This window comes from Ambystoma mexicanum, chromosome 4p, assembly GCF_040938575.1.
Source record: "Ambystoma mexicanum isolate Mex_15411 chromosome 4p, UKY_AmexF1_1, whole genome shotgun sequence".
NCBI lineage: Eukaryota > Metazoa > Chordata > Amphibia > Caudata > Ambystomatidae > Ambystoma > Ambystoma mexicanum.
Genome location: NC_090927.1, coordinates 167,842,770 through 167,863,034, shown reverse-complemented (window position 1 = coordinate 167,863,034; position 20,265 = coordinate 167,842,770). Strand labels below are relative to the sequence as shown.

The 20,265-nt window shown below is 44.7% G+C and overlaps 1 protein-coding gene across 3 annotated transcripts in view; it reads right to left on the bottom strand.

The window, feature by feature from the left end:
* The window catches only part of LOC138453101 (uncharacterized), a 133,439-nt gene that overhangs the window by 13,129 nt on the left and 100,045 nt on the right, over positions 1-20,265 (bottom strand). For all 3 annotated transcript variants that reach the window (XM_069605619.1, XM_069605618.1, XM_069605620.1), the window contains one exon: positions 7,203-7,409. In XM_069605619.1, coding sequence (XP_069461720.1) covers positions 7,203-7,409 — 207 coding nt within the window. The remainder of the gene's footprint in view (positions 1-7,202; positions 7,410-20,265) is intronic.

The following is a 20,265-nucleotide window of genomic DNA, read 5'->3' as shown; positions in this document are numbered from 1 at the left end:
ATGTGCAGGGATTTCATGTGGCATGGCGCACGGAACAGGGTGGCCTTCTGGAAGAAAGGGGATATAAAGCTGCCAAATTATGAGGTCTATTATGTAGCAAGCCAACTGCAATATGTTGCTAAATGGCTCCCAGATGAAGTTTCCTCTGAATCCAGGTTGTTTGGACAAGACTGTGCCACGTTTTACTTGAAAGAGATAATGTGGTTGCCCAAGGCAGAGATGGAAGGGCGGCCCAAGTTGATGATACTTGGGTGGAAGATGTGACGCAGGGCATCAACGATGATGGAGAACCCATTCCCATGTTCCCCGCAGGTACCATTAGTTGCATTGGCAGGGGGAAAAAATCAACTAAGGATGATAATTAGAAACCACTGGGAACCGGCTGGGTTGGCAACAATGGGTGATATTTGGGAAGAGGGGACTATCATAGATTTTGAGGTGCTCGGCGAGGAAACTGGGTTACAAACGGGGCAGTATATTACGTATCACAGAATGGTGCAAAGAATTAAGAAAACATGGCCCGAAGCGGTACTGGAGGAAGAACCAGATGCTACCAGAGATATAATATACAATATAGCGGAGAGGGGACATGAGATATCTAGAATATACGAGTTGATTATGTCTATATTTGGGAAGGAAGTAACACAATTGAGGCAAGACTGGGAAGCAGAAGTGGGAGCCCCGATGGAGGATGGGATGTGGGAACGAGCCCAGGGGTATCATAAGAAGGTGTCAAGGAATGCAAGATTAAAGCAGATACAACTGTACATTACGCATAAGGCGTATATGACACTCCAAAGGATATCCAGATTCAAAAATGCAGGACGACAAGCATGCCCTAAATGTGATGAGGAGGATGTGGGGATGGTGCATATGTTTTGGTCATGCCCGGTCATTGAGCGCTTCTGGAGCGAAGTGGCACAGAAACTAGCAGAGAAAGGGGTTCAGATTGCAGTGGACACAGTGTGGGCCTGCTTGTTGGGGGGGTTCCCTAGATCACGGAAACTCAAACACGTGAGTAAGCTAAGATCTGGCATATGTGCTTGCGAAGAGAAGATTCGATATGGGGTGGAAGACTTGCCACAGACCGCGAGTAGAGGTGTGGTGGAAAGACTTGCAGAAATGGGCGGAGGCAGAAACTATGGTATGGCAGGAAGCGAGCAGTGCTGGAGGGGAGGAGTAGACAGAGACCATGATGGCCTGGAAATCATTAATAGCAGAGTTGTTTGGGTCAACACAAGATCCAATGGAACCCGCGGAAAGGGAGACCCTATCGCAAGATGCACCAACAGAATGAGAGAAATATTAGGCTCGGAACGGGGGGTGGGATAAGGGAAGCAGTGATCAAAATTGAGCGATGTATAATTGGAATGTCATTATATGCACTGCATGTTTGGTTTGTATTGTTTGTTTGAATAAACTAATAAAAAACGTTTAAAAAAAAGGATCTGTGAGTGTGGAAAAGGTTCCCACACACTGAGATAGAGGGAAAAATAATCCACCAGTAAAGCAAAACGTTCTGGGGTTCTCAAAAGTGAGGTAGATTTAGCACTAAGGTTACAATCAGCCCTCTAGATAAGCTGCATATCGTGCCTTTTTACGCATGCAATTATGGCCAATATGGAGGATTTAATATCCTACTGCGTAACATGTACGCTTTATTTATTCATTAAAAAAAACATACTTTTCACCACTAGATGGCACTGTAGTGTTTCTTTTGTCATCAGCAGTATAGCAAGTGCGGGACAGGACGATTAAGCGCACATGCATCCTCACGTACATGAGTAGAAACACAGATGCACTTCTGTGAAAATTGATTTTGTAAAATATTTTAGTTGGTTTCTGCTTCTCAAGTCAAGGGTCACAGTTCCTTCTACCCTGCACCTGACTGCCACACTCCACGCACAGGAGCTCTCTGCATGTGACAGCTGCACTCACTATGCATCAGCCTGCCCTGCTCTGGAGAGAGGAGTTCCCTGCAATATGCCCTGCATACAGCCCGTGGGCAGGAGCACCTTGCACTATGTATCGCCTACGCCCCACGGATAGGCGCTCTTGCATTAGACTGCTCTCCACGGGCCTGAGCGTTGTGCATTAGACTGCTCTGTCAGACTGTTCTGCTCTATAAACAGGAGCGCTTGCATTAGACCTCTCTGTGTGCCTGAGCGTTGTGCTTTAGACTGCCTTGCTCTGTAGACAGGAGCTCTCTCAACTATCTAGCACCTACAACCCATGGACAGGAGCTCTTACATTAGACTGCTCTTTGTGGGCCTGACCATTGTGCATTAGACGGCTCCATTAGACTGCATCCCTCTAGAGACAGAAACTCTCTGCACCATGTAGTGCCGACACCCCATTGGACAGGAACTACTGCATTAGACTACTCTGTTTAGTCCTGTGCTTTGTGCATTCAACTTCCCTGCTCTAAAGCAGGAGCTCCCTGCATTATGTAGCGCCTACACCCCATGGGCTGTAGCTCTTGCACTAGGCTTCTCTATATGTGCCTGAACGTTGGGCATTAGACCGTTCTGTTCTATAGACGGGAGCTCTCTTCACTAGACTGCCACTGCTCTGTACCCAGGAGCTCTCTCCATTAGACTGCACATTATACCCACACCCACAATTCTTTTCAAATCCAACACGATAACATTTATTGCCAACGTGCTGCATTTGAAAATAATTATTCTTTTGAATTTGGCGCAAGGGAGTTTAGACATGGCTGCAAAGTCAGCCACATCCAAACGTCCCTCGCGCCAAATCGACAACGCCAGAAAGGCTTCTGCGCCAAAATGGGCGTGCCGAACTGACCGTTGTGCCAAAGCGGACGCAGCAAACAGGCCTGCGCCAAATCGGCGGCACCAAAAAGGGGTGTATTGTAGCAAGCAAGCAACACAATAAAGCATGCACCCTTACCTACCCTAAGCAATGTCTATCGCGTTGTGTGTAACCCTTCGTCTCGCACTAATTTATGCCTTTTTTTTCTGTCCCCTTCATATTTGGCTTCCTATTCACCCCCCCACAACCTTGCAACCATTGAAGTTATTAGCGCCTCCCAAATGTTGTTGCTCTTTTTCAGTTTCATTCAAAAGACTTCACTCTGGGCAACGTCCACATGCTGAAACTGCCCATCCGTTCCCACCCACCGTTTATCAAAGAGACAAACTGGAAATGTACTTGAAAGCAATAGTTGATATTTCCTAAATTTGCGGCTTGACTTGAAAATCAAACTTCGTAGACTTCTTAGAGCACGTTTACTATCCTTTATGTTTGCGTTAGATGGCTACGGTTCCTCAAATGGATTTTATGATTTGGTGGTAGGGTGACAACATTTTCAAGATTTAAAACCCAGGGCAGGCCACCAACATAAAAATAGCACTGCAATTTGACAGTGGCTGCTATGACAGAACTTTAGCAGTTGGGTGAGGAATACAACACATTCCCCTGGATGTAAACTTCGCTGATTTGTAGTGACAAGCATGTTAAAAACAAAGGAACTTTTGCTTTGATTGCTATAAAACCAATTCTCAAGCAGCCTCTCTGGCACAATCAGTTAATTCATGCGACAGGTGTTCGAGCTCACAATGGGACATAAGAGATCTAGTTTAAGTGTTCATTTTAACGTAAAACTACCAAACTCTTCTAATGTTTATTTAATTTTGAACTGTTAAGTGGACTTGTTGGTAAATGAGCATTGTGCATTGAGATGTGAAGATTTATTCTTCCAGCAGTGACAGATGGGATGCTGCCAGTGGTCACCCCCACCAAAACCAGTATAGGGCTTTTAAACAATAATGAAAACGAGCTTGTGGGGCAGATTGCCCAATTCCGGGACGTCTGGTCACCCTACTTGGGGGTGGGCACACCACGTATATGTGTTGGATCCGTTTTACTCTCTTGCAGAGGAGAAGACTCATTTTTACTCTCTTGAAATTGCATTTACTCTCTAATTTGAAAAAGCATGCGTAAAATACTCTCACCTCAAAATCTTATCTGGAGCACTGGTTACAATCTTACCTAACAAGCCTGCATAATCTGCACATCCTGCTAGATCATCTACAAGGCTGTCACCCTGAAGTCCCCAAGCTACTGTCTTGATTCCTTGATGAGGAGCGATCAAGAGTCAATGATCTTCACGGTCTGACAAGAGGCTGCGATGAATGGCTTCTGGTCTACAGTCATTCATGCCTAAAGCAAGCCAAGCTCGATGCCAGCACTCGTATCTTGGGGCCTCGTTTACTGTGCCTTTAGCATGATCAAACACAAACAGCTAGGGGATCATGGTTTGAAACCCATATGGAAATGACGGCTCTGAATCATTGTATAAATGAAAAAATGACACTGAGTTATAGTTCATGTATTTTAATGGAACCCATTATTTGCTTAAAGCAGGTACCTTTATGAAGCAAGCAACGGAAATGGCAAATATAACATAATAAGCCATCACTTCTAAGAATAAATCTATCACATAAGAGATGAACATCATGCGTAAGAAACAACGAAAAAGCAATTTTAGTTTAAATGTATGGAAAGCTTTTCTCCTGTACTTCACGGCTAGTGAATACATACACAGCCAAGACCCATCATACTTGTGTTGGAAAGAAAAAACAGTTTACATGATGAATGGCTTCCTCTCCTACGATCGCTGTTCTGTGGCCATCGGTTTCCCTCTGCTCAGCCCGCTTGACTCCAATGCATCTCACGCCGGCTGAACAAGACTACTGACCTTATGTGTGTGTGTGATGAGACTCTTGGCCTGGCCTAGATATAAGTTCCTAACAGAAAATGCTGGCCAGTAAGTTCGAACATCTAAAGGTCAGTTCTTAGAAGTGATTAGGTAACATATTCCCCTCTGTATCAGAGTTAAGATCTAACTTCAAATGATCAAGTCTCATTTCATGTGGTCTGGGTAGGCTTGACATATAGGGAAGTTTAGAATTTCAGCTCTTCCGTTCAGTTCTTCTAGGGGACTTCCTATAGCTTGGATTTCTGTAACATCCCCTTTCACACTGTAGCTAAATCGGGGCAGTTAGTCTGAGAAAGCCTCTAAGGAGGAAACTGCTTCTTGCAGCCTTCTGTTTATATGCCCATCACTGTTTGTTTAGCAGGCAAGCATTGAATTGTTAAAGGTTAGAAACTGATTGATACCGGACCCTTTTGAACTCCGTTCCTGCTGCAGTTAAGAAATTAGCATTTTCTTTTCCCAGAAAACCCACTTGGAGCAGTAGACTGTGATTACAGAGCTTTGCTAATTCAATCGTGGGCCGTGTTCATTGTAATGAGTTGTTCTGATGGCAATTTTATACACCATTTCACATTCCCCTTGTGCACATTCTGCCGTCTTTTACAGCTGTCTTAAACCCATCTCTTTGAGTTGATGATGTCATTATGGATGAGGTCATAACCATAATGGCAGGTATCATATAACTACCTCAATGAGTAATTCAGCATCTACAGAGGCCTACGATCCACTAGAATTAAGAACGTGCAGACTTGAACTCCGCCGGTGCAGGAAGGATAAAAACAGAAGACAGGCCTTCTCATTCTATGCCCCAAGACTCTGGAACTTCCTTCCCCATCAACATCGCCTCCTCGTTCCTACAGTTCAGGAATTAGCTCAAGACCCTCCTCTTCAAATATTTGCTCCTCAGTAACACCCAGATCCATACAGCATCCACTTCCCACCATACCAAAGACTGGGTGATCTGATCAGAATAATAAGTGTACAGTGGTGAGGGCCTGGAGGAGATGGTGGATACAGAGGATTATAGACAGGAGGATACACGTAAGGAATCTGATACAGCATGGGCCAGGGAGGTCCTGCAGCTTTGCCTCTGCCGAAGCTATATTTATGAGATTTTACAATGATATGACATTCCTGACACCACTGGGAACTCCCCAGCACCACCCCCTTGCCTTCTTTCGCAGCCAAAGATGCACTGTATTCTATTCTTTAAAAAAAGTGCAAACAACTATAACGAGACTCAGTCTTCTTATTCAACATTGCCCAGTGGATTGACCTCATACACCCTATGTGCATCCCAATGCCCTTGCTGGCATCGTAGGTAAACTATTGGTGATTGAACAAGTCTCTTACAAGACACGCAGTTTCATTTGATGATCATATTTTACACACTATTGGATTAAGCAGGACTGTACATGTTTGCAATAATAGCTATGCAACCATTGTATGTAAGGGAATTGAAGTTTACTCTTTCATGTTTATGAACTATAATTAACTATTTGGAAAAACAATTGCAGGGCACGAAGCAAGATATACAGATGTGTTGTCTCTGTCCTCGCCTATAACAAACTCTAGAATTAAGAGCTGATGTCTAATGAAAATACTTCTATTCCACTATATCATATATTTGGATCCATCTACATTTTTAACAAAATCATCCATCAACCTCAGCCCATGGATGTGTTGATGTGCTAGCGATTGTAAGATCGCTGCAGGGAAAGTAGGTACAGTTTTGGAGATATACGATATAATTTCTAAATCGATATAGGATGAGACAATATCGTTAACATCAAGATATATATATATATATATATATATATATATATATATATATATATATATATATATATATACACACACAAACACACATTACTACATAAACTACAATTTTTACTTACATTTTGAGATTTACACAGCTGTGTGTATACTCAAACGGGAAGATGAACCCTGTTTTTGCACTTTATTTTGATCAATGTCTTATAACAAAAAAAAGGTGTTGGTGACATCTCACATGTAGTTGGTGATTTACGATTGAGCATTTAACCCACATAAACAATATTGAGATAGATATCATATCGAGATTCAGCCCAAAAATATTGAGATGGGACTTTTGGCCCAAATCGCCCAGCCCTATGTATAATCACTTCCAAAGTTCAATAATAGTGAGAATGCCTGGTCAGATAAACCTGCATATAAACATATGGCTATATAGTTCACACTATGAAATGAAAAGACAAGACACAAAAAAAAAGTGCTTGGTATTGGCCAACTCAAGGGTACACATTTACAACAAAACACTGTAGTAGGAGCCTGAATGGATGTAAAGCAGTGACCTGCATGTCACACACTGATTACGTCAGCAGTTGGTTTAAGTGCTTGAGAAAACATTTCAGAAGGATTTCATGAGGACAAACTGCAGCATGATCTGAACAAGAACGTCATTGCAAAAAAGCTTGCTTACCATGAATTTTCTCCAAAGCATTGCTGATGTCTGTGCCAACGCGAGAGACGACAGGGCAGAAGAGCAGCACTGGTCGGTCTGAGATTTGGTCATACGCCTCCCTTCTCAGGTGTAGCCCATGCGCCTGTAGGTGCTGGTGAAGTCGGTTTAGGAACTGCAGCTCCGAGCCAAATGTATGTCCCTCAACGAAGACCTGTACAGTAATGCCTTACACACAACACAAACACATATTTAGACAACTACACCTTAAGTCACGTTTAGACCACTACAACTCATACGTCTCGACAGCATGCCATAAATTCTATAATCTCATGGTCTTTTCTCCTATACAGGACTGTGAAGGCTTGCTCCTGTAAGCCTGTTTTGAGACTTTAACTGTAATCCTACAGCCTACACTACATATTTCCAAAGGCTGAAGGAATTCCCATGATTACAGTAGCATTCCATGGTTAATTGCTGTCCCCACTAATATCAAGTCTTGTTGACTTAAGCCTAAAGCCCTGTGGCAGCCAATCTTCTCTGACTGCAGATAATCTATTCACAAACAAGCAAGATCCCTCAATCAAAATATCTTTAATACGAACTAGGATTTCCAATATATTTAAACTGCTTGCTCCTTGACACAGGTTAAATTTTCAGTGCACCAAATAGGGGCCTCTGCAGCACAGCACTTTCATTACCACAGCTTCCTTTTGACCCTTTTCGCTTCAAGCTGATCAATGAGAAACCAGTCATGAACTGCCTATGGCCAATTACATCTGCCTGCCGATTTGGCATTTTCCAAATGTCCTATCTGTGAAGGTGTTAGATATTGCTTTAATCGACTACTCTCTTGATGAAAATTCAGGACTGGCATACTAGCAATCGGCAACAGAAAATGCCCTGCACTATAACTAGCGTTTCATGTATGGTTATAGGTTGTACAACACTCTAGTCTCCAATCTACTCTACAGAAACACCTTGAGACCTGCAGCCTGCAGTGGGTTTTGCTGAGACTATACTGCTAGCTGTATGGGATGAAAGTTTGGCCAATGCATACCCGTATTATCCTTGCTTACTTAGGTGTCTATAAAGAGATATGTATCCTGATGAAATCCAATCACTGGATTTCCTCTAGCAGGAAAATATATTGCAGAATTAAGAGTGTTATGTGGGCTTTGGATGATCAAAACAAACAACTTTCACAAACGTTGGCTGTGGGATTTGGAAGAAGGAATGACCACTGGTCTTTGGTAAGCTGATGTCAAAAACTATACCCCAAAGTGCCATGACGATGTGGGTAGTGTGAGAAACCTGAAGGTGCCTCGCTTTCTAATGTCTGGGGAACTGTCATCCAAGTGGCCAAGACAAGGCCATCGCTATTGGATCCAGGTCCTGACGGTGGATCAGTGAGGGTGATCACCAGGATTGGGAGGGTCCACGAGGAGTGTAAGTGGGTCACTGATGGGTGAGATGCGGTATGCCCCTTCTTATAACACCTTTTCCACATCGTACTCCGTAGGATACTCTAACACTCTACCCCCCTTTTCCGACACCAACACTTTGCACACCACAAAAGACGATGGACAAACACCAAAGCCGTCTACCGGACATGCCCCAATCCCAGAGTCAGACGAGTCAGGCAATTGCCCAGACTCGCACACACCTGATGGCCCATTCCCTTCCCCACAGGTATAGAAGGTGGAGCATGAGAGCACAATACAGGCAAGGCAGACTGCACAACGAGAGAGCTAACACTCAGCATGGCAGTTCAAGAGGAGTAGAAAGATGGAGCGAACCGAGAGGGTGACAAGGAGAGACGCAACATTGCCCTTTCCGATCCAGGCCCGTGAAACCTCCACAGAAGGAATTAGAAGACCGGGAACAATAGCCAGCGGGTGTTGTAGTATATGTACACGGGGTCCTCCTCCGCTGACAACCAAGCCAGGCAGAGACGCTTGGCCCCATGGTACCGGCCTTGACCCCAGAGACAAGAAAAGTAAAGCGGTTCATCACTTTTCTCAGGCGTTTCCCCAACTACACTAGTGGTATTATGCCCTTTCATTCACCAAACAGAACAGCTTATAGGAGTGAATCCATTGATGCAACTTTTCATTCCTCCCAGTAATGCCAACACGTTTTCGATTACAAATCCCATGGTTTTAACCAAATTGAAGATGTTTATGAAAGAGTTCTGGCTAAAGAATCCAGGGTGAACCTATTGTTAGATACTACAGAATCTCACAGTGCCAGGACATGTAAGTCAGAGTAAGAACCTTTATTGTTGCTTTTTGCGCTCTGAAACACTTGTGTACGAGCGCGATAGAAATAAAATATCAATCAATCAATGTTATTCTTTTGTGGGAACTTGTGCAATCTTCTTGGAACAGGTGCAACATATTTGCTTCTTGGGGTGCTGGTGACTGTTTTAGCAGTGGAATTGAGCATACCTAAAGAAGGCCCGAGACTTTTTTCATGGGCGCCTAGGAATAGCAGACTGCAGTAGCACAACCTGGTTCCAATTATGGGGCTCAAACAAAAACACATTTATCAGATTCAAGCAATGGTTTGCAGACGGTAACTATGTGTCGCTGTTTAAGGTGTGTTAAGGCAGCAAGTGTTTTGAACATAGTCTGCATGCCATGCCATCATGCAGAAGATTGCATGAGTGGGAACACAGCTCTTCGTGAAAACACAAAATGGTGGAGCAAGACCCTCAAGGAAGTAAGAGTGTGTTGAGCAGGGGTGAGTGGAAGGAAGAGAAGTCATGGAATTAGGAAGAGCTTGAGGGATGGGGTGAGGTGAAATAAACTGGCTGAGGCGGCAGGGGGTCCCCACTCTAGGCATCAGTCAGTAGCAAAGGATACCACCGGCCATTGAAGATGCAACTGGAGCTGCATTTGGTGTTATACCGCCGTCATTCGAACATAGATCAGCTTTGAAGGCAACTGTTTCATGGACAAATAGCTATGATATTTCTTTAAGTAGGGAGCACATATTTCAAATTGCTGGCTAGACAATTGATCAATGGAGGTTGCTAAGAAAACAACAAAGAATCTTGAACAAGCATTCCAAAATGCACATATATTCAGCTTAGTGAACTAAACATATTTGAACACACATGTAGTGCCACTGCACCTATATTATTTAGTCCAGTCCTCCCAGTGTCCTACCTCCTCTTTCCAGCCTCGGGGCATGATTTGTGATCTTGGGCAGCTAAGAAAGCCAATTGCACATGTCCTGTCAGGGGTATGAACCGCTTATTCCCAGTTACAGGGGAAGCATAACCTGTGTTCTACAGGATTCAAACTCAAAACATTCTTCCCATATTCAGACAGGAAGCATTCAAAAATAATTTCTTGGAACATTTTCCTGTCATTTTTGATCCTCATTTTCTTCATTTTAGTATCACCATGCTCAGAAAACAGTAGAGTGGCTGCATACCAAACATTTAAATCTATATGTCTATAAATGAAAACGTCTGTGCTCCAATTGCCAATCTACCCCGAGGGCGACCTCTATCACCGCGAGTAGCATGGGTATGCAATATAGTATAACCATCTATGTTAAAGGCTTACATAGACCAGGTCTGTTGTAATAAAAAAAATGATCACTAGCTTTAATAGATGCCATACCCAAAGGGTGTGCTCTGAATGAGCGAAAGCAATGAATATTCCAGCACACTCATTTAAGGGAATTGCAGTGATATTGAAGTCAATAGTTGTTTGAGACGCAAGATCCTTCATTTGATAGTTTCCTCTAACATCTCTCGGACGGGGATATGGATGGGCAAGCTTGAATTCAGGTTGCCTAGAATATTGTAGCTTTGGATAGGGGATCAAATATCTAATGCCGGAGGCAAAGTTGTCAGGATGCAAGCATAATCCTTCGTCCGTCCTACAACAGAAGTTAAGTCTGTAGCCCATTGCTTTCAGAATGCCGGCATATGTATTCAATAATGTTAATGTTAAAGGTCATTTGTACCGCGCACTATCACCACCGGAGTGGTCCCCTGGCGCTCTGGCGGCTCTGAAAGAGGGGGGGAGGGTGGGTTAGTGGGTGGAGGCTGGAAAAGTGCAAGATTGCAGTGATGTGCTGTTGGCAGCCTCAGCCCGGTGGTTCCGTCGGCTGGGCCTGGGGTGTATGCGGCCGGTAGTCGTCGTGTGCTGATGTGCGAGTCTATGTGTGTTTTTGTTTTGTTGTTGCAGTGTAGTGAAGTTCGTGCGGTTTGCTGCGCTAGAGGTTTGTGGTTGTGTTTGGTTTGGAGTTTGAGAGGCGTATGCAGAGAAGGAAATTGTTAATGGTATTCATTAGTCATCTCTATCCTGGACTGAACCGGTTGGGCTCGTGTAATCTTACACAACGGGATGCTTGTACACCCTGAGCCTCAGGAGGTACGTGCCCGTTTGCATTTGAGGCCGTTTGAGGATTTAGCTGTCCCCTCCGCCCGCTCCCTTAATAACCTTGCATGCTCCTCACCCCCTCCACATGACTAGCGCAGCTGCTAGTGTCCATACACCCGATTGTGTGGTGATTGGTGGTATCTTGTCCGTTCCACAGCCCCGTGGTACCTAGTTGTGGCTGTACGGGCGGTGGGGGATGGTAAGGGTTGGCTGGAGTAGTTGCATCCGTTTCTCTGGGTCTCGCGGGTGGACCCCTGTGTCCAGCGTCAGCCCTACTGGTGCCCAGGGTACTTCTGTCGGTTCTAGGGGTTTGTCAATGTCCTTTTTTGATGAGTCGTTTGTCTTATTGTTGTTTCGGTTTTAGTCTCTGGTGTTGAAGAGGTAGGTTTTTAGTAATTTTCTGAATTTAAGGTGATCTTTGGTGTTCCTTATTACTTTTGGGATGTTGTTCCAGGTTTACGCGGCTAAGTGGTAGAAAGCGGTGCCTCTGAGTTTCTTCTTGATGTAAGGTTTTTGTTCCAGTCGGATTTCGTTGGTTGACCTGAGCGGTCTCGTTGGCTTGTAGATTATTTTTTTTTTTTGTAGGAATTCTGCTCCTTGTCCGCTGATTGCCCTGTGCGTTATGCACATTGTTTTGAAGATATGCTGTTTTACTGGGAGCCAGTGTAGTGTTTTTAGGGCCAGGGTGATGTGGTCTCTTCTGGATAGTTTGAGGAGTAGTCTGGCTGCAGTGTTTTGGATCCGTTGTAGCTCCTTCAGTAGGTATTCCGGTATACCGAGATAGAGGCTGTTTGCATAGTCGATACTTGACATGATGAGGCCGACGATGGTGAGTGTTTTGTGTGTGAAGGAGAGGAAAGGTAGTATTTTTCTTGCCGTGTGGAGGAGGAAGAAGCATTTCTTGACTGTTGCGTTTATTTGCGGTTCTAAGGATAGGGTGTTGTCCATCAGGACTCCCAGATTTTTTACTACCTTAGATGGTGATGGTGTAGATCCCATTTCCGTTGGCCACGGGATGGCGGTTTCCTTCTCTTGGTCTTTGGATATGATCATGATTTCGGTTTTTCCTGAGTTGATTTTCAGGTTGTTGGCATTCATCCAGTTGAAGACTTCTTTTAGACAGTCGGTTAAGTTTGAATGATCGGCTTGGGTGTCTTCGATCTTGTAGATGATTTGAGTGTCGTCTGCATAGTTGTAGCATTTGATGATGTGTTTCTTGAAGATTCTGATTACTGGGGTTTGGTAGATGTTGAAGTACAGTGGTGATAGTGAGGATCCTTGTGGTACTCCACAGTCGTTGACTCGTGGGGTGGATTTGAAGGGTTTGATCCAGACGGTTTCAGTTCTGTCTGCTAGGAATGATTTAGTCCAGCGTAGCGCTGTGTCTGTTATGCCTATGTCTTCTAGTCTTTTGGTTAGGGTGTCATGGCTAACTGTGTCAAAGGCTGCGGAGAGGTCGAGCAGGATAAGGGCAGATGTTGTGTTGGAGTCTGCGTTTGTTTTTAGGTCATCCCAGATGGATAGTAGTGCTGTTTCTGTACCTCTTGTGGGTCTGAAGCCGACTTGAGCTTGGTCTAGCAGGTGGTGTTCTTCAACGTATTCTTGGGTTAGTTTGTATACGTAGGTTTCGAGGAGTTTGGCCGTGTAGGGGATGTTGGAGATTGGTCTGTAGTTGGAGAGGTCATCTACGTCCCCGCTTGTGTTTTTCAGAAGTGGTTTGATGTAAGCTGATTTGAAGATCCTTGGTACTGTTTCTGTTGCCAGTAATAGATTTAGAAGGTTTCTGATGTATTCTGCTGGTGTTCCTTGTCCGAGGATTGATTTGTAGATGTCCGGGGGGCAGGGATCCATCCGTGAGCCCGCTTTCTTGCTGTGTTTTATCAGCATTGCGAATGCCTCTGCTGATATTTGAGGGTAGTTATTGAGTTTGTGCTGCGGTTCTGATTTGATGTTTGGTTGTAAGTCGCTGCTGGTTGGTCTCTGTTGGATGGTTTGTCGGATGTCATTGATTTTCTTTTTGAAGTGGTCTGCAAGGTTGTTGCATAGTTTCTCCGAGGGGGTTGGGGTGTTGTCACAGCCTGGTGGGTTTCTCATTTCTTTAATGATACGGAACATTTCTTTTTGTGTGTTGGTGGCATTTGTGATTCTGTCATTATAATGCCTTCTCTTTGCCTTTTGAATTTCCTTCTTGTATGCGCGAATGTGCTTCTGGAACATTGTTTTTTTGTCTGGATTGTAATCTTTCCTCCATTCCATTTCCATCTTTTTGTTTTCTTTTTTCATGGTGCTTAGTAGTGGGGTAAACCATTTTGCCATTGCTCTTTTTTTGATGGTGTGAATGGTTTTTCTGGGGCCATCTTGTCAATTGTATCTGCAATCCATTTGTGTAGTATCTCAGCTTTCCCGTCTAGGTCAGCTAGGTCTAGTTCTGTTGTTGAGGGCTTGGTTAACTCCAGTTGTTCAAATAGGTTGCCTTTTTTGACGTCTTTCCAGTTTCCTTTTGTGGTGGCTGTGAGTTTGGGAGGTTGGATGTAGACTTGAGTAGGCAGAGTGATTACGAATGGGATGATGAGATGGTCACTCCACAGTATTTGTATTGGCGGTGCCGTGGTGATGAGTTTTTCCTCTGCGAATATTGCGTCCAAGGTGTGTCCTGCCAAGTGAGTTGCCCCTTTTACTAGTTGTCGTAGTTTCATGGTGGCGAGTTGTTCAATCAGTGAGTTTTGGGAGTTGGCATGACTGTCTTCGAACCAGATGTTGAAATCCCCCAGTATGATTAGGTGTTCGTGGTTGATGGCTATGTTAGTTATGGCTTCTATGAAGTTGTCGACTAAGGATGCATCATAAGTTGGGGGTCTGTACACCAGGATGAATGTGATTTTGGTTTTTGGGCTAGCTGTTAGGTGTATGATCATGGACTCGCAGTTGGGGATGTTGAGTGGTTTGTCTGTTCTTATTTTCAGCTGCTCTTTAAATGCTATTGCGATGCCTCCTCCTTTTTTGTTTTTCCTGTTTATTTGAAGGCATTTAAAGTTTGCTGGGAGGCAGCTTTGGAGTGTGATTTTGTAGTTGCCGTCCAGCCAAGTTTCTGTGATGAAGAGGATGTCGATGCCGTTATCGTCGAGTAGGTCGAAGATCTCTGTAGAGTGTTTTGACATGGATCTTGCATTTATTAGATTGCAGTGGAGTTTAGAGGTGTAGCTTGGTTTGCCTTTTTTTGTTAGGGTCGTTTTCTGATCTTGTTCAGGAGCAGGTTTCAGGTTGTCGGCGTTCTCGAGTAGTACTTCTAGGTTTAGCCTAGGGTTTTTGTTTTCATCTGGTTCATCTTCCAGGGGACATGGTTGTGGGTTGGGGGTTCTTCTTGCTTTGGTGATGTATGGTGTTATTGCTTCAGTTGTGTGCTTGTTGTATCTGGTGGGGTTTGTCCTTCTTCGTGATGTTGGTAGGTTGTTCAGTGTAGTTGGTTTTGGCGTCGCGTTGGTTCGATCTGTTGAGTAGGTCTCAGTGAGGTATGGAGTTAGGTAAAGGGATTTGTCTCTTCTTTCAGTGTTGGTCCGATCTTTGAACCTGTCTGTGGGGGTGTGTTCTGTTGTTGCGGTTCTTAGTGGAAGTTTCAGGGTGTTTGTTCTTTCTTCTCTTCTTTCCCTCTGGGTGTGTCGTTTGCGCTGCATTGTAGGATTCCGAGTTGTTTTAGTCTAGTTGTTGTCTTGGTCGGGATGTAAGGGTGGAGTTAAGGGTTGGATAGTTATATAGTTGGGTTCTAACAGTGGCTCTCTTTAGTCTCTGTCTCCCTTAGCGACAATGCAAATTTGGGCACGGCGGCCCTGCTAGGTTTGAGACACCTGTATAGTGGGAGAGAGGCCTGTCAAAGCAGTCTGGAGAACAGACAATGCAGTTTGGGCACGGCGGCCCTGCTAGGTTTGAGACACCTGTATTGTGTGGGAGTGGCCTATCAGTGCAGTTTGGAGAACAGACATTACACTTTGGGCACGGCGGCCCAGCTAAATTTGAGACAACTGTATAGAGGGAGAGAGGCCTATCAGTGCAGTTTGGAGAACAGACAATGCAATTTGGGCACGGTGGCCCTGCTAAGTTTGAGACACCTGTATAGTGGGAGAAAAGCCTATCAGTGCAGTTTGGAGAACAGACAATGCAATTTGGGCACGGCGGCCCTGCTAGGTTTGAGACACCTGTATAGTGGGAGAAAAGCCTATCAGTGCAGTTTGGAGAACAGACAATGCAATTTGGGCAGGCGGCCTTCTATCTGCTAAGTTTGAGAGACACCTGTATAGTGGGAGAGAGGCCTATCAATGTAGTTTGGAGAACAGACAATGCAATTTGGGCACGGCGGCCCTGCTAGGGATGAGACACCTGTATAGTGTGGGAGTGGCCTATCAGTGCAGTTTGGAGAACAGACAATACACTTTGGGCACGGCGGCCCTGCTAATAATGACAACAGCAAGAGACACAAATTCAATTATTACCCAGTTAGATGCGCGGATCCACTTGGATAATTCAATTTGTTAGACGTCATGGCTGCTTATGGAAGGAAGTCAGGGAATGGTTCTCCAGATTGCCATGAGGGTGGAATGATTCAGAAAAGGGCCATCGGTTTTTGGAGATAGTTAATCAATCTTCACTAGCTTGCCCAATGGGAGATTAGCATTTGTTTCTTCATATTTATGACAGGTAACAGTTAGCTGATTAGCGAGAGGGAAAGAAAGCACTTCAGTTGAAATTGTATTTACATTAGATGCATCCAAGACCGCAGCCAACGGTGCACGAGAGAACTCAACAGTTTTAATTTGCAGATTAGTCTCAGGCTTTTTACAAGTAGGAATGGACGTATTCTGGTAAGGTGTTGGGTTTGATAATTGCGCTTGGTTGGTGCATACCCACTTATCTATAGGACCCTGCAAGACAACTTGCCTTGTTGTACCATCACTGTGGTCCTTCGTGATGACCTTTTGTCTTGATGTGGGTGAGGTCGCCATGTAAGTGCTATGGCTAGGTGTTAGACGAGTAGTAATTACATTACAAAAAGCTACTTGTTTTGCAGATTGAGAAGAGTCACAGGTAACTTGCCGTTTCCGACATATTTTATTACATACAATTGAGAGGCTGTCAATCATGGACAATTTATTGCAAAAAGCTTTGATGGCATCTTCTTCCGTGGCAGCAATAATATTCAATGAATCCTGCGGTGGAATATTTTTAGATATATTTGCTTGTTCCACTCCAGACATGGCACTCTTAATCTGTTGTAGGTCATTGGCTGTATCAACACTCATTATAGTCTCATCAGTGACAACTTTCTGGATGGAGCAATCACGACTACCGTCGAGGATTACATCTATCACTTTAGCTACTATGGTTTTCGGCTTGCGTTGTTCTGCAGCTATATTTGAACACAAAGTGAGTAAGCCTCTTTTTTTTTTGAAAGGATGGTGTTAGCTGATGAAAAAAAAAAAAAAAAAGATCTCGCCACCAGCGGTAGGAGTGTGTCCCATGGCAATCGATATAAATTCATCACAGTCACTATCATCGTACGAAGACTCCGAGAAAGATATCAGAGCTACAAGGTCAGGACTGACTGAAAGGTTTGTAACAATAACGTTATTAAAACTGGCCGTGATCGGCCCAAAGGAATTTCTTTAGGAGGGAACCATTATTGTCCAGAGAAGGAGAACAATGTGGGGAACTATTAGCAAGGATGCCCAATGGGTCAGCAAGTGGAGGTAGGTCAGATGCAATTACAGCATCTTGTAGAGCGTATAGTTATAGATGGAGAAACCTGTGTAGACATAGGAGCAGCCTCCAAAAAGACAAATTCATCTACAGATTGGTATTATTGTTTATTTTATCTTTTTTTCCTCTTTTAGGGCGGGCGGGCCATTTGGCCCATTAAGGTGTTTGGCAGTACTTTGCGTTGCGTTTTCCTGTTTTAATCGCGTCACTGCGAAGGCCATATCTCTTTATAGACTTCATAGAGACAGGAGCCGTACATAAGAGTGGAAGCAAGCAGAGCGCACTTACCAAACTTCAGACAAATGGTAAGAAGAGACACTCATGCACAGGGAGGTGGGATTTATGGGTTCCCACCAAACAAGACGGTCCTAGAAAGCAAACTGCATGTTTAGGAGGTGGGAGATATACCCAAACCCTTGGCATTGTAACCCTTCACTGCTCCACGCTCTTCCACCAAGAAAGTTTCACTGCCGTAGCAACCCTGCCAGAGTTTTCCGAGAGTTTCCAAGAATTCAGAGCTCAGGTTAGCTCAAGTTAGCCACTACTCCAACACGCAAAATCCAAAACCACAGCACTGCAGCGCCGCAGCACTTTGCCAGCTGTCGGAAAGTCACTAGAGGAAAGTACCTAGTGACGCAAGTCAAGCCGCGAACCCTTTTCGCCTCCGACTCAGCAAAACGCACACAATATCACCAGGGATGGCTACAGTTTTTTTGAAACGACATCCCATATTCTTTCTGCTCATCCTCCAGCAGTGCTGCTGTATGCAGCCAAGAAGCCCACAGAAATAGTCTCTCCTAGGTAAGATTTCCATTTCAGCGATAAATATTCCTGACCTGTGTCAACCCCAGAACGTTTTGCTTGGACTTGGGGATTATTCTCCCTTGTCCCTAGGTGAAGGAGAATCTTTTTACCCTCTCACCTAGTCTTTTACTTTTTTTATGGGTGATTTTTTTTTTATTTCTGTCCATAGTGTATGGTTGGAGTTCTAGGTTCCTATACATTTTGGGCTTAGGCTGGGTTGCCACTTTGGGCTGCCCTGTTAACTTCTCTTTCATGTACTTGCTGAACTACTGTTCCCAAGTAGTAAAGAAGGATTTTCATCCCCTTTACATTTCTTATGTGGAGTGCTGGGGGGTGGGGATACAAAGGGCCTCATTACGAGTCCGGCGGTAACCGAGGCGGTAAAACCGCCTGGTTACCGCCGGACTCGTATTACCATTCCGCCTCCGTGAATACCGGAAATACCAGGGCATTATGACCCTGGTGTCCCGGGAATTCCGGAGGCGGAATTCGGTAAATCCCCATTACCATTGAGTCCTATTGGACTCAATGGTAATGCGGAAGTGGAAACACTGGCACCATGTCGTGATGGTGCTGGTGTTTCCACGTCCGCCTGCAGGTGGGCGGTGTTACACCCGCCAGGTCAGACCTGGCGGGAACATCACCTCCCGCCTGCAGGACTCGGGATCGGGCGGTCTGGAATTAACAGTGGCGGCGGGTTTACCGCCACTGTTAATTCCGGATCGCCCAACCTGTAATGAGGCCCAATGTATCCCCTTGCTTACTTACCTGTAGGATTTTTGTTATTATTGCATGTTTACTTGAATGGCTGGTGGCAGTGGTTTTACCTTAATGACATTTTAGTCTTATTACTCGCAAGCTGTTCAGCCTCGTCAATGCACAGAAGGCCATGGTTTTGCCAAAATGGTGGGCTCCTTTTTTAGCCATTTTTTTCGTTTGCTTGTAGTTTCTGAGGTTTTCCCCAGCCATTTTAAGTGGGAACGACCTCAGTGTAAGTTTTGTCTCTGACGGGAATCGTTTGTACTCCCTGCGAACGCTCCAGAGTGTTTGAAAAGGTAGGAAGCGAAAGGAGTCCAAAACTCTGCATCCCTTTGTCTTCCACCTTGCCTGAAAGGAACCAAACCCCAGTGGGGGGCTGGCTGTCCTGAATGGACAGCCAGACAGCCCCTTTCTGTAAAATGCATGGAGAGAATGTAGATGTTATGCTGTAGTTCTGGATAAGTACTCCGAGCCTAGAAGCTGCTGACAAGTCGAGCACTGGAGCTGAATCCGAAGAGGAAGATGAAGAAAGGACGTCTGTGGCGATTTCCAGCGACCCAAGAGACTGCTATGTAACCGAAGCCTGATGTAACCCTTCCTTCCAATCAACCTCGACACCTGAATGAGACGACTCCTACCCAGAGGCTGGTGAGATCCATTAGTCTCAAGAAAACCTACATTTTGAGCCATCCCATGCCATGCTGCAACCTTGCTGGGCTGCAATACCCCAAGAGCTTGAGCCATTGTGCGGTGCATGGTCTTCCGAAGTCGAATCCGTCTGAAACTTTGGTGTCCTCCTCCTGGGTCTGCAGAGACACAATTCGAATCCCTGAAGTGTCCTCAGCAGAGTGCAGGACAGAGAGTGTGAAGAGAATCCGACCAGCGATATTAGTTCTTCATCTCACTGCTGTAAAAAGGCGTCAAACCCAATGAGCAGGGAGAATCCATGAAGATACCTTAGCTGGAAGCCTCCTCCGATGACTGTTGCTGCAAGTTCCCATGCAGTGCCCAGTTCTTTCGTCTCCAGACCAAGAACATATGGACCGGGTCCTGTGATGCTGCATCCACTCAGAAGCTTTTCTCCTAAGGTACTGTGTGGTCTTGGGTGTTAGGTAAGAATTGGTGCAGTCACACTGGGTGAGACTACACAAAACATATCTGCTTGGTATTAGGTAAACCGCCTGTTGGTCTGTACTACACAAGTTGGTAGTGTGATTGAGCAGCCAGGCCTCAAGAGGGGCAAATGTGAGCTGTACCATTGAAATTCGTAAATACAAGTAGCCAAGTAACACTTACACTCAAGGTTTCAGTTATAAATAGTTATTTATTTACTTAACGTCAGTTTTATATAAGCACACTTTAAAAAGGTA